This window comes from Bombina bombina, chromosome 3 (genome assembly GCF_027579735.1).
Source record: "Bombina bombina isolate aBomBom1 chromosome 3, aBomBom1.pri, whole genome shotgun sequence".
Lineage (NCBI taxonomy): Eukaryota > Metazoa > Chordata > Amphibia > Anura > Bombinatoridae > Bombina > Bombina bombina.
This window is the reverse complement of record NC_069501.1, coordinates 887577641-887596257: the sequence shown is the minus strand read 5'-3', so window position 1 is coordinate 887596257 and position 18617 is coordinate 887577641. Positions and strand designations below refer to the sequence as shown.

General features: G+C 41.8%; 1 protein-coding gene across 1 annotated transcript in view; it reads right to left on the bottom strand.

The window, feature by feature from the left end:
- Positions 1 to 251: 251 nt before the first annotated feature.
- Positions 252 to 18617, bottom strand: part of RBM26 (RNA binding motif protein 26) — a gene marked incomplete in the record, with an annotated part of 247005 nt that continues 228639 nt past the window's right edge. Inside the window, 1 exon segment of the mRNA XM_053705484.1 lies at positions 252 to 440. Within this exon segment, the coding sequence (XP_053561459.1) occupies positions 252 to 440 (189 nt within the window).

The following is an 18617-nucleotide window of genomic DNA, read 5'->3' as shown; positions in this document are numbered from 1 at the left end:
TTTTTTAGATTTTTTTAGATAGTGTCATTATAAGTGTTATTGTACTTTGAAATGTATTTTTGTTTTGTTTTTAGACACTTTTTTGCTTTGCGAAATAGTTAACTAGAGCCGAGGACGTGCTATCCTGACGAGTGTCAACTTAAATTGTGCTCATTAATTCTTCTGAACAGAAATATTACATTTAGTACATTAGAAACCCAACACATTAAGGAAATTTCCACATGATTATTAAAACTTCTTGTGTTTTATATTCATTCTGCAAGAGCCTGCCGCAAAGTCAGCTCCTTACTGCTCATTAGGAGTATAGGGAAATAGGTAGCACTCACATCCTCCTCCTCCTGCTCAGCATCTTCCGTTTCTGTGCTGGATGTATTTGGCACTGGTTTATTCCAAGCTAACTTTAGATTCTGACCTTTGAAACGAGCTCCATGAACTGCAGCCTTGGGAATAAAATTATACAATTGAATTTAAAAATAAAGGTCAAATTAAAACAATGTTCATATATTAAAGGGACAGTCTAGGCCAAAATAAACTTTTATGATTCAGATAGAGCATGTAATTTTAAACAATGTTCCAATTTACTTTTATCACCAATTTTGCTTTGTTCTCTTGGTATTCTTAGTTGAAAGCTTAACCTAGGCGGTTCATATGCTAATTTCTTAGACCTTGAAGCCCACCTCTTTTCAGATTGCATTTTAACAGTTTTTCACCACTAGAGGGTGTTAGTTCATGTATTTCATATAGATAACACTGTGCTCGTGCAGGTGAAGTTATCTGGGAGCAGGCACTGATTGGCTAGACTGCAAGTCTGTCAAAAGAACTGAAAAAAGGGGCAGTTTGCAGAGGCTTAGATACAAGATAATCACAGAGGTTAAAAGTATATTATTATAACTGTGTTGGTTATGCAAAACTGGGGAATGGGTAATAAAGGGATTATCTATCTTTTAAAACAATAAAAATTCTGGTGTAGACTGTCCCTTTAAGAAAGGTTAACTATGAATTAAACAATAGGACTGACAGATTGTGTGCCTTCACAAATTAAACAAATGCCCTTAAAACTAAATCTATGTTTGGAAACATTATTTGCTATCCATTCAAGCAGAGATAGAAATAACTTCCCTGTAACCTACTATAGAAGAAAAAGAAAAGCCTTAGAAATAAACCTACAGTAACTGAAAATAGGTGCTAGATATCTCATGTTCTTTAGTCGCAGCTATATATAAAGTGGTTGATTTGGAAACAGTATGTTTAAATTAAAGTACCAAGAATGTGCATAAAACAGAATTTATGCTTACCTGATAAATTTCTTTCTCCAACGGTGTGTCCGGTCCACGGCGTCATCCTTACTTGTGGGAATATTCTCTTCCCCAACAGGAAATGGCAAAGAGCACAGCAAAAGCTGCCCATATAGCCCCTCCTCAGGCTCCGCCCCCCAGTCATTCGACCGACGGTTAGGAGAAAAAAAGGAGAAAGTATAGGGTGCCGTGGTGACTGTAGTGTATAGAGAAAGAAATTTTTCAAACCTGATTAAAAAACCAGGGCGGGCCGTGGACCGGACACACCGTTGGAGAAAGAAATTTATCAGGTAAGCATAAATTCTGTTTTCTCCAACATTGGTATGTCCGGTCCACGGCGTCATCCTTACTTGTGGGAACCAATACCAAAGCTTTAGGACACGGATGAAGGGAGGGAGCAAATCAGGTTACATAAACAGAAGGCACCACGGCTTGCAAAACCTTTCTCCCAAAAATAGCCTCCGAAGAAGCATAAGTATCAAATTTGTAAAATTTGGCAAAAGTGTGCAGAGAAGACCAAGTCGCTGCCTTACATATCTGATCAACAGAAGCCTCGTTCTTGAAGGCCCATGTGGAAGCCACAGCCCTAGTGGAGTGAGCAGTGATTCGTTCAGGAGGCTGCCGTTCCGGCAGTCTCATAAGCCAATCGGATAATGCTTTTCAGCCAGAAAGAAAGAGGTAGCAGTAGCTTTTTGTCCTCTCCTCTTACCAGAGTAAACGACAAACTAAGATGAGGTTTGTCTAAAATCCTTTGTTGCTTCTAAATAGAACTTTAAAGCACGGACTACATCTAAATTGTGTAACAAACGTTCCTTCTTTGAAACTGGATTCGGACACAGAGAAGGAACAACTATTTCCTGGTTAATATTCTTGTTGGAAACAACTTTTGGAAGAAAACCAGGCTTGGTACGCAAAACCACCTTATCTGAATGGAACACCAGATAGGGTGGATCACACTGCAAAGCAGATAATTCAGAAACTCTTCTAGCAGAAGAAATAGCAACCAAAAACAGAACTTTCCAAGATAGTAACTTGATATCTATGGAATGTAAAGGTTCAAACGGAACCCCTTGAAGAACTGAAAGAACTAAATTTAGACTCCAAGGAGGAGTCATGGGTCTGTAAACAGGCTTGATTCTGACCAAAGCCTGTACAAAAGCTTGTACATCTGGCACAGCTGCCAGGCGTTTGTGTAACAAAACAGATAAAGCAGAAATCTGTCCTTTTAGAGAACTCGCTGACAACACTTTATCCAAACCCTCTTGGAGAAAGGAAAGAATCTTAGGAATTTTAATCTTACTCCAGGAGAATCCCTTGGATTCACACCAACAGATATATTTTTTCCATATTTTATGGTAAATCTTTCTAGTCACAGGTTTTCTGGCTTGGACCAGAGTATCTATCACTGAATTTGAAAACCCACGCTTGGATAAAATCAAGCGTTTTAGTTTCTCTGCAGCTGACTGCTTGGAAATTGATTTGGATGTTCGAATGGACCTTGTACTAGAAGATCCTGTCTCAAAGGTAGCTTCCATGGTGGAGCCGATGACATATTCACCAGGTCTGCATACCAAGTCCTGCGTGGCCACGCAGGAGCTATCAGAATCACCGAGGCCTTCTCCTGTTTGATCCTGGCTACGAGCCTGGGAAGGAGAGGAAACGGTGGAAACACATAAGCTAGGTTGAACGACCAAGGCGCCACTAATGCATCCACTAGAGTCGCCTTCGGATCCCTGGATCTGGACCCGTAGCAAGGAACCTTGAAGTTCTGACGAGACGCCATCAGATCCATGTCTGGAATGCCCCATAATTGAGTTAACTGGGCAAAGACCTCCGGGTGGAGTTCCCACTCCCCCGGATGGAAAGTCTGACGACTCAAATAATCCGCCTCCCAGTTGTCTACTCCTGGGATGTGAATTGCAGATAGGTGGCAGGAGTGATCCTCCGCCCATTTGATGATCTTGGATACCTCTCTCATCGCCAAGGAACTCTTTGTTCCTCCGTGATGGTTGATGTAAGCTACAGTCGTCATGTTGTCCGACTGGAATCTTATGAATCCGGCCTTCGCTAGTTGAGGCCAGCCCGGAGCGCATTGAATATCGCTCTCAGTTCCAGGATGTTTATCGGGAGAAGGGACTCTTCCCGAGACCATAGACCCTGAGCTTTCAGGGAGTCCCAGACCGCGCCCCAGCCTAATAGACTGGCGTCGGTCGTGACAATGACCCACTCTGGTCTGCGGAAACTCATTCCCTGAGACAGGTGATCCCGAGTCAACCACCAACGGAGTGAGTCTCTGGTTACCTGGTCTACTTGAATCTGGGGAGACAAGTCTGCATAGTCCCCATTCCACTGATTGAGCATGCACAGTTGTAATGGTCTTAGATGAATTCGAGCAAAAGGAACTATGTCCATTGCTGCAACCATCAATCCTACTACTTCCATGCACTGAGCTATGGAAGGCTGCAGAATAACTTGTGAAGTGAAGAACTTGACAAGCGTTTAGAAGCTTTGACTTTCTGACCTCTGTCAGGAAGATCTTCATTTCTAAAGACTATTATTGTTCCCAAAAAGGGAACTCTTGTTGACGGAGACAGGAAACTCTTTTCTACGTTCACCTTCCACCCGTGAGATCTGAGAAAGGCTAGAACAATGTCTGTATGAGCCTTTGCCTTGGAAAGAGACGACGCTTGAATTAGAATGTCGTCTAGATAAGGTGCCACTGCAATGCCCCTTGGTCTTAGAACCGCTAGAAGGGACCCTAGCACCTTTGTGAAAATTCTGGGAGCAGTGGCTAAACCGAACGGAAGAGCCACGAACTGGTAATGTTTGTCCAGAAAGGCGAACCTTAGGAACTGATGATGATGATCTTTGTGGATAGGAATATGTAGGTACGCATCCTTTAAATCCACAGTAGTCATATATTGACCCTCCTGGATTGTAGGTAAAATTGTTCGAATGGTTTCCATTTTGAACGATGGAACTGGAATTTGTTTAGAATTTTTAAATCCAGAATTGGACTGAAAGTTCCCTCTTTTTTGGGAACTACAAACAGGTTTGAGTAAAACCCCTGACCTTGTTCCACTGTTGGAACTGGGTGTATCACTCCCATCTTTAACAGGTCTCCTACACAATGTAAGAATGCCTGTCTCTTTATCTGGTCTGAAGATAAGCGAGACATGTGGAACCTTCCCCTTGGAGGAAGTTAGTTGAATTCTAGAAGATAACCCTGAGAGACTATTTCTAGTGCCCAGGGATCGGGAACATCTCTTGCCCAAGCCTGAGCAAAGAGAGAGAGTCTGCCCCCTACTAGATCCGGTCCCGGATCTGGGGCTACCCCTTCATGCTGTCTTGGTAGCAGCAGCAGGCTTCTTGGCCTGTTTACCCTTGTTCCAGCCTTGCATTGGTATCCAAGCTGGCTTAGCCTGGGAAGCGTTACCCTCTTGTCTAGAGGCTGCAGAGTTAGGAGACGGTCCGTTCCTGAAGTTACGAAAGGAACGAAAATTGGACTTATTCTTAGCCTTAAAAGGCCTATCCTGTGGGAGGGCATGGCCCTTTCCCCCAGTGATGTCTGAAATAATCTCCTTCAATTCTGGCCCAAAAAGGGTCTTACCTTTGAAAGGAATATTAAGCAATTTTGTCTTGGAAGATACATCCGCCGACCAAGACTTTAGCCAGAGCGCTCTGCGCGCCACAATTGCAAACCCTGAATTTTTCGCCGCTAACCTCGCCAATTGCAAAGCGGCATCTAAAATAAAGGAATTAGCTAACTTAAGTGCGTGAATTCTGTCCATGACTTCCTCATATGGAGTCTCCTTATTGAGCGACTTTTCTAGTTCATCGAACCAAAAACACGCCGCCGTAGTGACAGGAATAATGCACGAAATTGGTTGGAGGAGGAAACCTTGCTGAACAAAAATATTTTTAAGTAAACCCTCCAATTTTTTATCCATAAGATCTTTGAAAGCACAATTGTCCTCAATGGGAATAGTTGTGCATTTGGCTAGCGTAGAAACTGCCCCCTCAACCTTAGGGACTGTTTGCCATGCGTCCTTCCTTGGGTCGACCATGGGGAACATTTTCTTAAATATAGGAGGTGGGACAAAAGGTATGCCTGGTTTCTCCCACTCCTTAGTCACTATGTCCGCCACCCTTTTAGGTATCGGAAAGGCATCAGGGTGCACCGGGACCTCTAGGAATTAGTCCATTTTGCACAATTTTTCTGGAATGACCAAAGAGTCACAATCATCCAGCGTAGTTAGTACCTCCTTAAGTAAGGCACGGAGATGCTCTAACTTAAATTTAAACGTCACAACATCAGGTTCTGCCTGTTGAGAAATTCTTCCTGAATCAGAAATTTCTCCCTCCGACAAACCCTCCCTCACTGCCAATTCTGACTGGTGTGAGGGTATGACAGATAAATTATCGTTAGCGCACTCTTGCTCTACTGTATTTAAAACTGAGCAATCACACTTTCTTTGAAATGCTGGCATTTTGGATAAAATATTAGCTATAGAATTATCCATTACTGCCGTTAATTGTTGCATAGTAACAAGAATTGGCGCGCTAGATGTACTAGGAATCGCCTGCGCGGGCATAACTGGTATTGACACAGAAGGAGAGGATGATGAACTATCCCCACTACCGTCATTTGAGGAATCATCTTGGGCAACCTTATTAAATGTGACAGTACTGACCTTACTTTGTCTGGACGCCATGGCACAATTATCACATACATTTGAAGGGGGGCCACCTTGGCCTCCATACATACAGAACATGATCTATCTGAAGGTACAGACATGTTAAACAGGCTTATACAGGCTATTAATGCAATAAAACCGTTTTTAAACAAAAACGTTACTGTCTCTTTAAATGTTAAACAGAGCACACTTTATTTCTGGATATGTGAAAAACTATGAAGGAAATATCCGATCTTTACCAAATTTGCACCCTAGTGTCTTAATGCCTTAAGAGCATTGCACCCCAATTTTGTAACCCCTTAAATGAGGAAACCGGAGCTGTTTTATCAATTAGCAACTTTAAACCCACTACAGTCCCAGACACAGCGTTTGCTGCGGCTTCACCTGTCCTTGGGGGATATTCGTCACAAAAATAAGCCTTCCAGGAACGTTTTTAATGGCCACCAAACCCTCTCACATGAAGCTGCATGCACTGCATCCAAAAGAAACTGCGCAATTATGGCGCGAAAATGAGGCTCTGCCTACTAGAGTGAAAGGCCCTTCCTGACTGGGAAGGTGTCTAAACGACTGCCTGGCGCCTAAAAACGTTACCCAATTATTCTCAGGTTTTAAAAACACTTCAAACCACATATAAATATCGAATAAAGCAATCGATTTAGCCCACAAGAGTGTCAACCAGTATATAGCCCATTAATAAGCCTTCATTCTGTTATGAGTCTAAGAAAATGGCTTACCAATCCCAAAGAGGGAAAATGACAGTCTTCTAGCATTACTCAGTCTTGTTAGAAAATGGACTAGTCATACATTGAGCAGAAAAGTCTGCAAACTGTTCCCCCCAACTGAAGTTCTCTGGGCTCAACAGTCCTGCGTGGGAACAGCAATTGATTTTAGTTACTGCTGCTAAAATCATACTCCTCTTTTAAACAGAACTCTTCATCCTTTTCTGTTTTAGAGTAAATAGTACAAACCGGCACTATTTTAAAATAAACTCTTGATAGAAGAATAAAAAACTACAACTAACACCACATACTCTTCACCATCTCCGTGCAGATGCTACTTGTGCAGAGAGGCAAAGAGAATGACTGGGGACGGAGCCTGAGGAGGGGCTATATGGGCAGCTTTTGCTGTGCTCTTTGCCATTTCCTGTTGGGGAAGAGAATATTCCCACAAGTAAGGATGACGCCGTGGACCGGACACACCAATGTTGGAGAAATCAGTGTTATGGACATACTGAAATGAAATAACCAGTAAAATCAAACAAGATTTACAGTACACTCTTCAATGTACTTGTTGCAAATCACAATCATATCACAATTTCATAACGGGGGGAAAAAAAAGCATGGTTCAAAAACAAAATGCTTCAAAAAATATCGTGTGACCTCTTCTTGTCATAACTTTGATGTGTTCTACAAAAAAAAAAAAAAAAAACACAACAGGATAGGAGGTAAAACCTATATAAATTTTTATTTCACCATTTTATATTATATACTTAAAGACAGCTTATATTGTAAGATCAGAATAACACAGCCATAACGTAATAAAAATATTAATTGGTATTATAGCATAGAAGGTCAAAAATCATTTCCCTTTTTCAGGAAGATGAAAAGACTGTAAATGGTGTACTAGTTTCAATGGAGTGGTGGACCTACACCCCACTGTGCAAAAGTATAAATTTATTTATGCTTACCTGATAAATTATTTTCTTTCTTGGCGGTGAATTCAAGAAATTCATTCATAACCTATGGGAAATACTTCACCTGGCAACTAAAAATCCAAACAGGGCATAAAATATCCCTCCCACTTCCTCTACCCTCTCAGTAGTTCAAGCCAAGGATAAGGAAAAGTAGAGAGATAAATGGGGTAAAGAGGTGCCATAATACTGCTGCCACTACACTATTTCAGGGTGGGTTCATGTACTCTCACTGCCAAGAAAGAAAATAATTTATCTGCTAAGCATTAATTATATTTTCTTTCTAAAGGCAGTGAGAGTCCATGGATTCATTCATAACCTTTGGGAAACCAATACCCAAGCTGTGGAACGTTAGGGAGGGAAGGCAGTCATAAGTTCTACCAAAAAGTTGCCTCAGCTGAGGCAAACACATCAAATCTGTAAAATTTTGTTAAAGTATGTAATGAAGACCAATAAAGCAGCCTTACATATTCTGTTCAACTGAAGCCTCATACTTAAAAGCCCAGAAAGAAGACACTGTACAAGTGGAATGAGCCGTAATCTACAATGGAGGCTGCTGACCCGCTTATATATAAGGCATTCGATTCAAAACACTGTGCCAAAAGGAAACGGTAACAGCTGTGAACTTCTAACCCTTGCGCTTACCAGCATACAGGATAAACAAGGAAGAAGATTGACGAAAATACTTGGTAGCATGACGATAGAATTCTAAAGCTCTAATATACAGATTATACAAAAGCCTCTCCGAAGAACAGCCTTATTTGAATGGAACACTAGATAAGGTAGGTCACACAGGAGGGGAGACAATTCTGACACTCTATAAGCAGATGAAAAAGCCAACAGAAACAACACTTTCCAAGATAGTAACTTAATATCAAAAGAATGCATAAGCTCAAACTTAGCCTGTTGAAGAACTCTAAGAACAAGATTAAGGCTCCAAGAAGGAGCAACAGGTTAAAAACAGTTCTAATTCTAGCAATAGCTTAAACGGCTGAACATCTTGAAAACAAGCCAACCTCTTATGCAACAAAACAGAAAGAGCAGAAATCTGACCTTTAAGAGAACTAGCAGACAGGCCCTTCTCCAAACCATACTGTAGAAACTGAAGGATACTCATAGTTTTTACTTTGTGCCAAGGGAACCCATGTTCTGCACACCAAGACAGATAAGCTCTCCACACCTTATGGTAAATGAGTCTAGTAACGGGTTTTCTTGCCTGAACCAGAGTATCAATTAATAACCGTCTCCGAGATTCCTCTCTAGGATAAAACTAAGCATTCAATCTCCATGCAGTCGGTCCCAGAGAAATGAGATTGATAGAAGAACGGACCTTAAGCCAGAAGGTCCAGCCTCTGAGACAACCGCCACAGAGGAGCAGATGACATTCTCACAAGGTCTGAAAACCAAGTCCTGTGTGGCTACACAGGAGCTAACAGAATAATTGAGGTTCCCTCATGTTTGATTCAAGCTATTACTTGAGGGAGAAGACTAATTGGAGGAAAAAGATGAAATAGATTGAAATGCCAAGGAACTGCTAAGGCATCCACTAGCTCTGCCTGAGGATCTCTCAATCCGTATCTTTGTAGTTTGGCATTGAGACTGGAAGCCATTGCCATAGAAGTGCAAGTTCCGCCCTGGTGATTGACATAGGCCACCGTAGTGATGTTGTCCAATTGAAATGGAATAAAACGGACAAACTGAAGGGCGCTGAATTTGGCCCTCAGTGTTGATTGGAAGTATTGCTTCTTCTGGTTGCCAGGTTACCCGAGCAAAAGGAATAGTGCCCTGAAGCCGCAACCATAAGACCTACCATCTCCATTTATTGAATCACTGAAGGCTGAGGAGTAGATTGAAATAGACGGTAGGCAGCCTGAAGCTTCTCCCTGCGTTGCTATGTGACATAAATCTGCATGCGGATAAAATCTATGTTGACCCCCAGAAAGTTCACTCTCGTGTTGGGTAACCTTCTGTGTGAGATGTCGCTAAATTTAAAGATGGCGCCTGAACCAAGGAGGACATACTGTAGTTAACCTGCAAAGCATGCATATTTATTTGACTTAAAGTGAATGTAAAGTTTGCGGAATGACAGCCCGTTTTTTTTTTTTTAAATCCTATTAAAAACAGGGGCACTTTCATTCATCAAATTTTACATTTCACTTATTTTGTTAAAATACTCACCTTTTCTTCTTGAAAGCCGCTCCGGCGCTTCTCCAGCCTGTCGCAAGCCTCTTCATACGTCAGCAATGACGATTCCGGCGGCATCCTCCAATCGCGGCTTCCCCACCAGGGGAATTATTGCCTAAAGCAACGCCGTGATTGGAGGAAGGCCGGGATTGTCACTTATGAAGAGGCTTGCGACGGGCGGGTGAAGCGCTGGAGCGGCTTTCACAAAGAAAAGGTAAGAATTTTAAGAAAACCAGTAAAAAAAAAAAAAAAAGTTTGATGAATGAAAGTGACCCTGTCTTTAATAGGATTATTAAAAACCGGCACTGGTTCATCAACATTTACATTCACTTTAAATAAGGAAATGGGACAATTTTCATCTTGACTACTTTCAATCAAGGAAAGGAAAAGAGACCGCTTACACTAACACTACTAGAGTTAACTAGTTATGAAGCCCCACTACTCTCCCGTAGAATGCTCCATCTGAGGTATCTCGCCCCCTCCAAGCAAGGCCAGCACCTGCAATCTGTCGCTCCGATCGGGAGGACTGCATGGTATAAGCTACCAGATGAGCATCTATTAAATGCAGCTTCTAATCTGACATCCAGCAGGAGTCCTGTAATCTAACAAGGAAAATCAGTGTAACTAACACCTTTTGCCTAAAGGGAGGACAACATAAGAACATTAGAGAAGGCATAGGAACTTCCCTGCGACCACTAGTAGCTATATTGTACCAAAACTCTACTAAGAGAATTACAGGAGTTTTCTTAAAAATAAAAAAAAAAATAAAAAAAGAAAAAAAGAGGAGCAATAATTGGCAGAACACTGGTGCTACAGCATAACAAGAACATGCTAATTTGACACACAAGTTTAAAACTGCATTGTTATCAATGCTTTGTATCCATTACTTTGAGAGAAGAGATAGTGGCAATAAATTAAAATGGAGTTTAGAACACACAAAGAACATACTTACAAATATGTTTTAAAAACATTAATAACTGTAAACTAGGACCATTTCTGTGAACACACTGCCTAGTAACGGACTACTAATACAAAAAAAAGAAAAAAGAAAAAAAGAAATCCCTAAAAGGCAGTCGGTAATTGTAATAAAGCAGCTGCCATAAATTTACAAAACAATTTTTCAAGTTCTTATGTCAGAAAATTCATTACCCTTGGGTTTATACCCAAGAATAACAAGTATGAGTACTGGAGCATTAATGTATTTATGCTTATGATAAATTAACAGGTAAGCATAATTTATGTTTTTCTTCATTAATGGAAAGAGTCCACAGCTGCATTAGTTACTTTTGGGAAAACAATACCCAAGCTATAGAGGACACTGAATGCTAAAACGGGAGGGTAAAAAAGGCGGCCCATTCTGAGGGCACCAAACCTGAAACCACAAGCTTAGAAAAAAACAAAATTTATGCTTACCTGATAAATGTATTTCTCTTGTGGTGTATCCAGTCCACGGATTCATCCATTACTTGTGGGATATTCTCCTTCCCAACAGGAAGCTGCAAGAGGATCACCCACAGCAGAGCTGTCTATATAGCTCCTCCCTTAACTGCCACCTCCCAGTCATTCGACCAAAGACAAGCAAGAGAAAGGAGAAACTATAGGGTGCAGTGGTGACTGTAGTTTAAAAATTAAAAAACACCTGCCTTAAAATGACAGGGCGGGCCGTGGACTGGATACACCACAAGAGAAATAAATTTATCAGGTAAGCATAAATTTTCTTTTCTCTTGTAAGGTGTATCCAGTCCACGGATTAATCCATTACTTGTGGGATACCAATACCAAAGCTATAGGACACGGATGAAGGGAGGGACAAGGCAGGCGCTTAAACGGAAGGCACCACTGCCTGTAAGACCTTTCTCCCAAAAATAGCCTCTGAAGAAGCAAAAGTATCAAATTTGTAGAATTTAGAAAAAGTATAAAGCGAAGACCAAGTCGCCGCCTAACAAATCTGTTCAACAGAAGCCTCATTTTTAAAGGCCCATGTGGAAGCCACCGCTCTAGTGGAATGAGCTGTAATTCTTACAGGAGGCTGCTGGCCAGCAGTCTCATAAGCTAAGCGGAGTATACTCCTTAACCAAAAAGAAAGAGAAGTTGCTGAAGCCTTTTGGCCTTTCCTCTGTCCAGAGTAGACAACAAACAATGCAGATGTTTGACGAAAATCTTTAGTAGCTTGTAAATAAAACTTTAAAGCACGAACCGTTCCTTCTTTGAAGAAGGATTAGGACACAGTGACAGAACAACAATCTCTTGATTGATATTCTTATTGGATACCACCTTAAGAAGAAACCCAGGTTTGGTACGCAAAACTACCTTATCTGCATGGAAGATCAGATAAGGGGAATCACACTGCAAGGCAAATAACTCTGAAACTCTTCGAGCCGAAGAGATAGCTACCAAGAACAGAACTTTCCAAGATAAAAGCTTGATATCTATGGAATGCAGAGGTTCAAACGGAACCCCTTGAAGAACTAAATTTAAACTCCATGGCGGAGCAACAGGTTTAAACACAGGCTTGATTCTAACTAAAGCCTGACAAAACGCCTGAACGTCTGGAACATCCGCCAGACGCTTGTGCAAAAGAATAGACAGAGCAGAAATATGTCCCTTTAAGGAACTAGCTGACAATCCCTTCTCCAATCCTTCTTGGAGAAAAGACAATATCCTGGGAATCCTGACTTTACTCCATGAGTAACCCTTGGATTCACACCAATGAAGATATTTACACCATATCTTATGATAGATTTTCCTGGTGACAGGCTTTCGAGCCTGAATTAAGGTATCAATGACCGACTCGGAAAAACCACGTTTTGACAAAATCAAGCGTTCAATCTCCAAGCAGTCAGACACAGAGAAATTAGATTTGGATGTTTGAAGGGACCTTGAAGTAGAAGGTCCTGCCTCAGCGGCACCAGTTGCTCTCAGTTCCAGAATGTTTATCGGAAGGAGTGTCTCCTCCTGAGTCCACAAGCCCTTAGCCTTCAGAGAGTTCCAGACTGCACCCCAGCCCAGAAGGCTGGCATCTGTCATTACTATTGTCCAATCTGGCCTGTGGAAGGTCATACCCTTGGACAGATGGACCCGAGATAACCACCAGAGAAGAGAATCCCTGGTCTCTTGATCCAGATTTAGTAGAGGGGACAAATCTGTGTAATCCCCATTCCACTGACTGAGCATGCAGAGTTGCAGCGGTCTGAGATGAAGGCGGGCAAACGGCACTATGTCCATTGCCGCTACCATTAAGCCGATTACTTCCATACACTGAGCCACTGAAGGGCGAGAAGTAGAATAAAGAACACGGCAGGAATTTAGAAGTTTTGACAACCTGGCCTCTGTCAGGTAAATCTTCATTTCTACAGAATCTATCAGAGTTCCTAGGAAGGAAACTCTTGTGAGAGGGGATAGAGAACTTTTTTCTTTGTTCACTTTCCACCCATGCGACCTCAGAAATGCCAGAAAAATGTCAGTGTGAGACCTGGCAACTTGAAAAGTCGACGCCTGTATCAGAATGTTGTCTGAGTAAGGGGCTACTGCTATAGCCCGCGGCCTTAGGACTGCTAGAAGGGACCCTAGAACCTTTGTAAAGATTCTTGGTGCCGTGGCCAACTCGAAGGGAAGAGCCACAAACTGGTAGTGCCTGTATTGACCCTCCTGGATCATAGGAAGGATGGTTCGAATAGTCTCCATCTTGAAGGATGGGACACTGAGAAATTTGTTTAAGATCTTGAGATCTAAGACTGGTCTGAATGTTCCTTCTTTCTTGGGAACAACAAACAGATTTGAATAAAAGCCCTGTCCCCGTTCCTCCTGCGGAACTGGGTGGATCACTCCCATAACTAGGAGGTCTTGAACACAATTTAAGAATGCTTCTCTATTTATCTGGTTTGCAGATAAAAGTGAGAGATGAAATCTCCCTTTTGGGGGAGAGGTTTTAAATTCCAGAAGATAACCCTTGGACACAATTTCCAATGCCCAGGGATACTGGACATCTCTTGCCCAAGCCTGGGTGAAGAGAGAGAGTCTGCCCCCTACTAGATCCGTTTCTGGATCGGGGGCTGCTCCTTCATGCTGTCTTAGAGGCAGCAGCAGGCTTCTTGGCCTGTTTCCCCTTGTTCCAAGCCTGGTTAGGTCTCCAGACCGGCTTAGACTGGGCAAAAGTTCCCTCTTATTTTGTGTTAGAGGAAGTTGAAGCTGCGCCACTCTTGAAGTTTCAAAAGGGCCGAAAACTAGACTGTTTGGTCCTTAATTTGTTGGACCTGTCTTGAGGAAGGGCGTGACCTTTTCCTCCAGTGATGTCAGAAATGATCTCCTTCAGTCCAGGCCCGAATAGGATCTGTCCTTTGAAGGGAATGTTGAGAAGTTTAGACATTGAAGTCACGTCAGCCGACCAGGATTTAAGCCATAGCGCCCTACGCGCCTGAATAGCAAAACCTGAATTTTTAGCCGTTAGCTTGGTTAAATGAACAACGGCGTCAGAAACAAATGAATTGGCTAGCTTAAGGGCCCTAAGCCTCCTCTAGGGACTCAAACCAGAAAGCCGCGGCAGCAGTGACTGGAACAATGCATGCAAGAGGCTGGAGAATAAAACCTTGTTGAATAAAAAATTTCTTAAGGTAACCCTCAAATTTTTTATCCATTGGATCTAGAAAAGCACAACTGTCCTCGACAGGGATAGTGGTACGCTTAGCTAGAGTAGAAACTGCTCCCTCCACCTTAGGGACAGTCTGCCATAAGTTCCGTGTAGCGGCGTCTATAGGAAACATCTTTTTAAAAACAGGAGGGGGAGAGAACGGTACACCTGGTCTATCCCATTCCTTAGTAATAATTTCAGAAAACCTTTTAGGGATTGGAAAAACATCAGTGTAAGTAGGTACTGCATAGTATTTATCCAATCTACATAATTTCTCTGGGACTACAATAGTGTCACAGTCGTCCAGAGTGTTCAAGCTTAAATTTAAATGTAGACATATCAGAATCAGATTGAAGTATCTTCCCTGAATCAGAAAAATCACCAACAGATTGAAGCTCCCCTGCTTCAGCTTCATTATATTGTGAGGGTGTATCAGAGATAGCTACTAAAGCGTCAGAGCGCTCTGTATTTATTCTAGTCCCAGAGCTGTCTAGCTTTCCTTGCAATCCTGGCAGTTTAGATAATACCTCTGTAAGGGTATGATTCATAACTGCCACCATGTCTTGCAAGGTATACGCAATGGGCGCGCTAGATGTACTTGGCGTCCCCTGAGCGGGATTTATAGGATCTGACACGTGGGGAGAGTTAGACGGCATAACTTCCTCCTTGTCAATTTCTTCTGGTGATAAATTTTTAAAGCCAGAATATGGTCTTTGTAATCTATAGTAAAATCAGTGCATTTGGTACACATTCTAAGAGGGGGTTCCCACAATGGCTTCTAAACATAATGAACAATGAGTTTCCTCTATGTCAGACATGTTTAAACAGACTAGTAATGAGACCAGCAAGCTTGGAAAACACTTTAATAACTGTGAACAAGCAAAAAATAAAAACGGTACTGTGCCTTTAAGAGAAAAAAACAATCACAGAAACTGCTAAAACAGTGAAAAAAAGCAGTAAATCTAACGAAATTTTTACAGTGTGTATAATAGGCTGAAAGAGCATTGCACCCACTTGCAAATGGATGATTAACCCCTTAGTTTCAAAACCGGATCAAAAAAACGATAAATGTTTTTAAACAGTCACAGCAAACTGCCACAGCTCTACTGTGGCCCTACCTGCCCATACGACGACTTTGGAAGGCACAAAAACCCTTTAGAGAGGTCCTAAATGTTCAGGGGACTCCTTCAGGGAAGCTGGGTGTCTGAAGCTGCAAAAACTAATGGAAAATAGGCCCCTCCCAACCTGTACTCAGTGAGAGGGCCTTAAAAAACTATCCCTAGGCAAAATCTAGTCAGCCATATGGAAAAACTGGGCCCCAGAATAAAGTTTTTATCACCAATACGAAATAAACGTTTATACACCTCAAGCAACGTTATTTTTATTATTTACTCACATTACTGAATAGATATATTACCCTTTACAGCAAGCATGATACCAGTCGTTATTAAATCACTGTAATCAGGCTTACCTTAAATAAATCCGGTATTGTCAGCATTTTCTAGATTATCATTTCTCTAGAAAAATTTAAAACTGCACATACCTCAGAGCAGGAGACCCTGCACGCTATTCCCCCAGCTGAAGTTACCCATCTCTTCAGTTATGTGTGAGAACAGCAATGGATCTTAGTTACAACCTGCTAAGATCATCAAAGACCACAGGCAGACTCTTCTTCAACTTTCTGCCTGAGGCTAAAATAGTACAACTCCGGTACCATTTGAAAATAAACTTTTGATTGAAGATAATCTACATTAATGCACCACATCTCTCTAGCTGCTTCCCTTGTCGAGAGCTGCAAGAGAATGACTGGGAGATGGCAGTTAGGGGAGGAGCTATGGGTGATCCTCTTGCAGCTTCCTGTTGGGAAGGAGAATATCCCACAAGTAATGGATGAATCCGTGGACTGGATACACCTTACAAGAGAAATACTGTTTCATCCGAAGCCAGAAAACATTTGAAAAAGAAAACACGGCACAAGGACACTGATCCACAGATAGTCCACAAGCCGAACTAGAGCCCGCAACTGATGCAACTGAGCCAACACTCCTCCAGAGATACCATCACCCAAAGGATAAACCTCAACCACACACCCCTTCATAGAAAAGGAAACAACGGAAAACTCCCCCCAAAAAAAAGAGGCTATGGAGGATTAACAAGGAACCCCAGAAAACCCTAAACAGGGTGCAATAAAATCAAAATAAAAATGGAAACTCAAAAAGCGAACTATGCCCACAGGGACCCCAAGGTGTCCCGAAACAAGGGAAAAGCAACGCCCAGATCCTGACAGCACTGAACCACAAGGTTGGATCGGGAAACCGAACAAAGAAGCAAACTTCTCGGAAAAAAACCATAGCAATTGCCTCGAACAAACTACTGAAACCATAGTCCCAAGTCGCCAGGAACACAGAATATCAACAGATTCCAACATGTGCGATAAACCCAGAGAAGCAGCATCTGAGTACCAAACGAAGTAATCATACCAAGACGACTGAAAAAAAAAAGAAACACTTGCAGGCAAGTAAAAGGTAGCAGAACTAGTGGGTGCACTCAGGATATCCAAAGCTGCAATGCCAACACACGTAGCCGGGCAATAAGGAGCCCATAACCTCAAAAACAGGCTCTCCAGACCTCCACAAACCGAAGAGACACTACTCATCTCAGAACCTAGTCCACACTGGGCCAGCCCAAGCAGCAGGACTAAAATACAGGGGAACAGAAAAGGTCCCAACCACTAGCCCCCATAGAAAAAAAATGACAGAAATGATGACCCCAGACACCCTAACAGAGCTCCGAAGCCTTCCAAAAGCACCTACAAACTAATACTTCCAAGGAAGATCCTCATAGAGATAGGTAGAAAAGACCGAAGTCTCATGATTAAACCCGACACTCTATGGCGGACTCCACATAGCACCCACAACGGCACTCCAAAGGAGAACCTATAAAGATAAGCAGAACTATGCGGACAAGTATGAAAAACATAATTTATGTAAGAACTTACCTGATAAATTCATTTCTTCCATATTGGCAAAAGTCCATGAGCTACTGACTTATGGGATATACAATCCTACCAGGAGGGGTAAAGTTTCCAAACCTCAAAATGCCTATAAATACACCCCTCACCACACCCACAATTCAGTTTAACAAATAGCCAAGCAGTGGGGTGATGAAGAAAGGAATAGAAAGCATCAACAAAGGAAATTTGGAAATAATCGTGCTTTACACAAAAAATCATAACCACCATAAAAAGGGTGGGCCTCATGGACTCTTGCTAATATGAAAGAAATGAATTTATCAAGTAAGTTCTTACATAAATTTTGTTTTCTTTCATGTAATTGGCAAGAGTCCATGAGCTAGTGACATATGGGATATCAATACCCAAGAGGTGGAGTCTTCCACTCAAGAGTCACTAGAGAGGGAGGGAATAAAAATAAAAACAGCCATATTTCGCTGAAAAAATTAATCCACAACCCAAAACAAAAATAAGTTTATTTCATATTTGAAAGAAAAAAACTTAAATCAAAAGCAGAAGAATCAAACAGCTGCCTGAAGAACTTTTCTACCAAAAACTGCTCCCGAAGAAGCAAATACATCAAAACGGTAGAATTTAGTAAATGTATGCAAAGAGGACCAAGTCGCCACTTTGCAAATCTGATCAACTGAAGCTTCATTCTTAAAAGCCCACGAAGTGGAGACTGATCTAGTAGAATGAGTTGTAATTCTCTGAGGCGGGGCCTGACCCGACTCCAAATAAGCTTGATGAATCAAAAGTTTCAACCAAGAAGCCAAGGAAATATCAGAAGCCTTCTGACCTTTCCTAGGACCAGAAAATAAAACCAATAGACTGGAAGTCTTCCTGAAATCTTTAGTAGCTTCCACATAATATTTCAAAGCCTTTACCACATCCAAAGAATGTAAGGATCTCTCCAAAGAATTCTTAGGATTGGGACATAAAGAAGGGACAACAATTTCTCTACTAATGTTGTTAGAATTCACAACCTTAGGTAAAAATTGAAAAGAAGTCCACAAAACTGCCTTATCCTGATGAAAAATCAGAAAAGGAGACTTACAAGAAAGAGCAGATAGCTCAGAAACTCTTCTAGCAGAAGAGAGAGCCAAAAGTAACA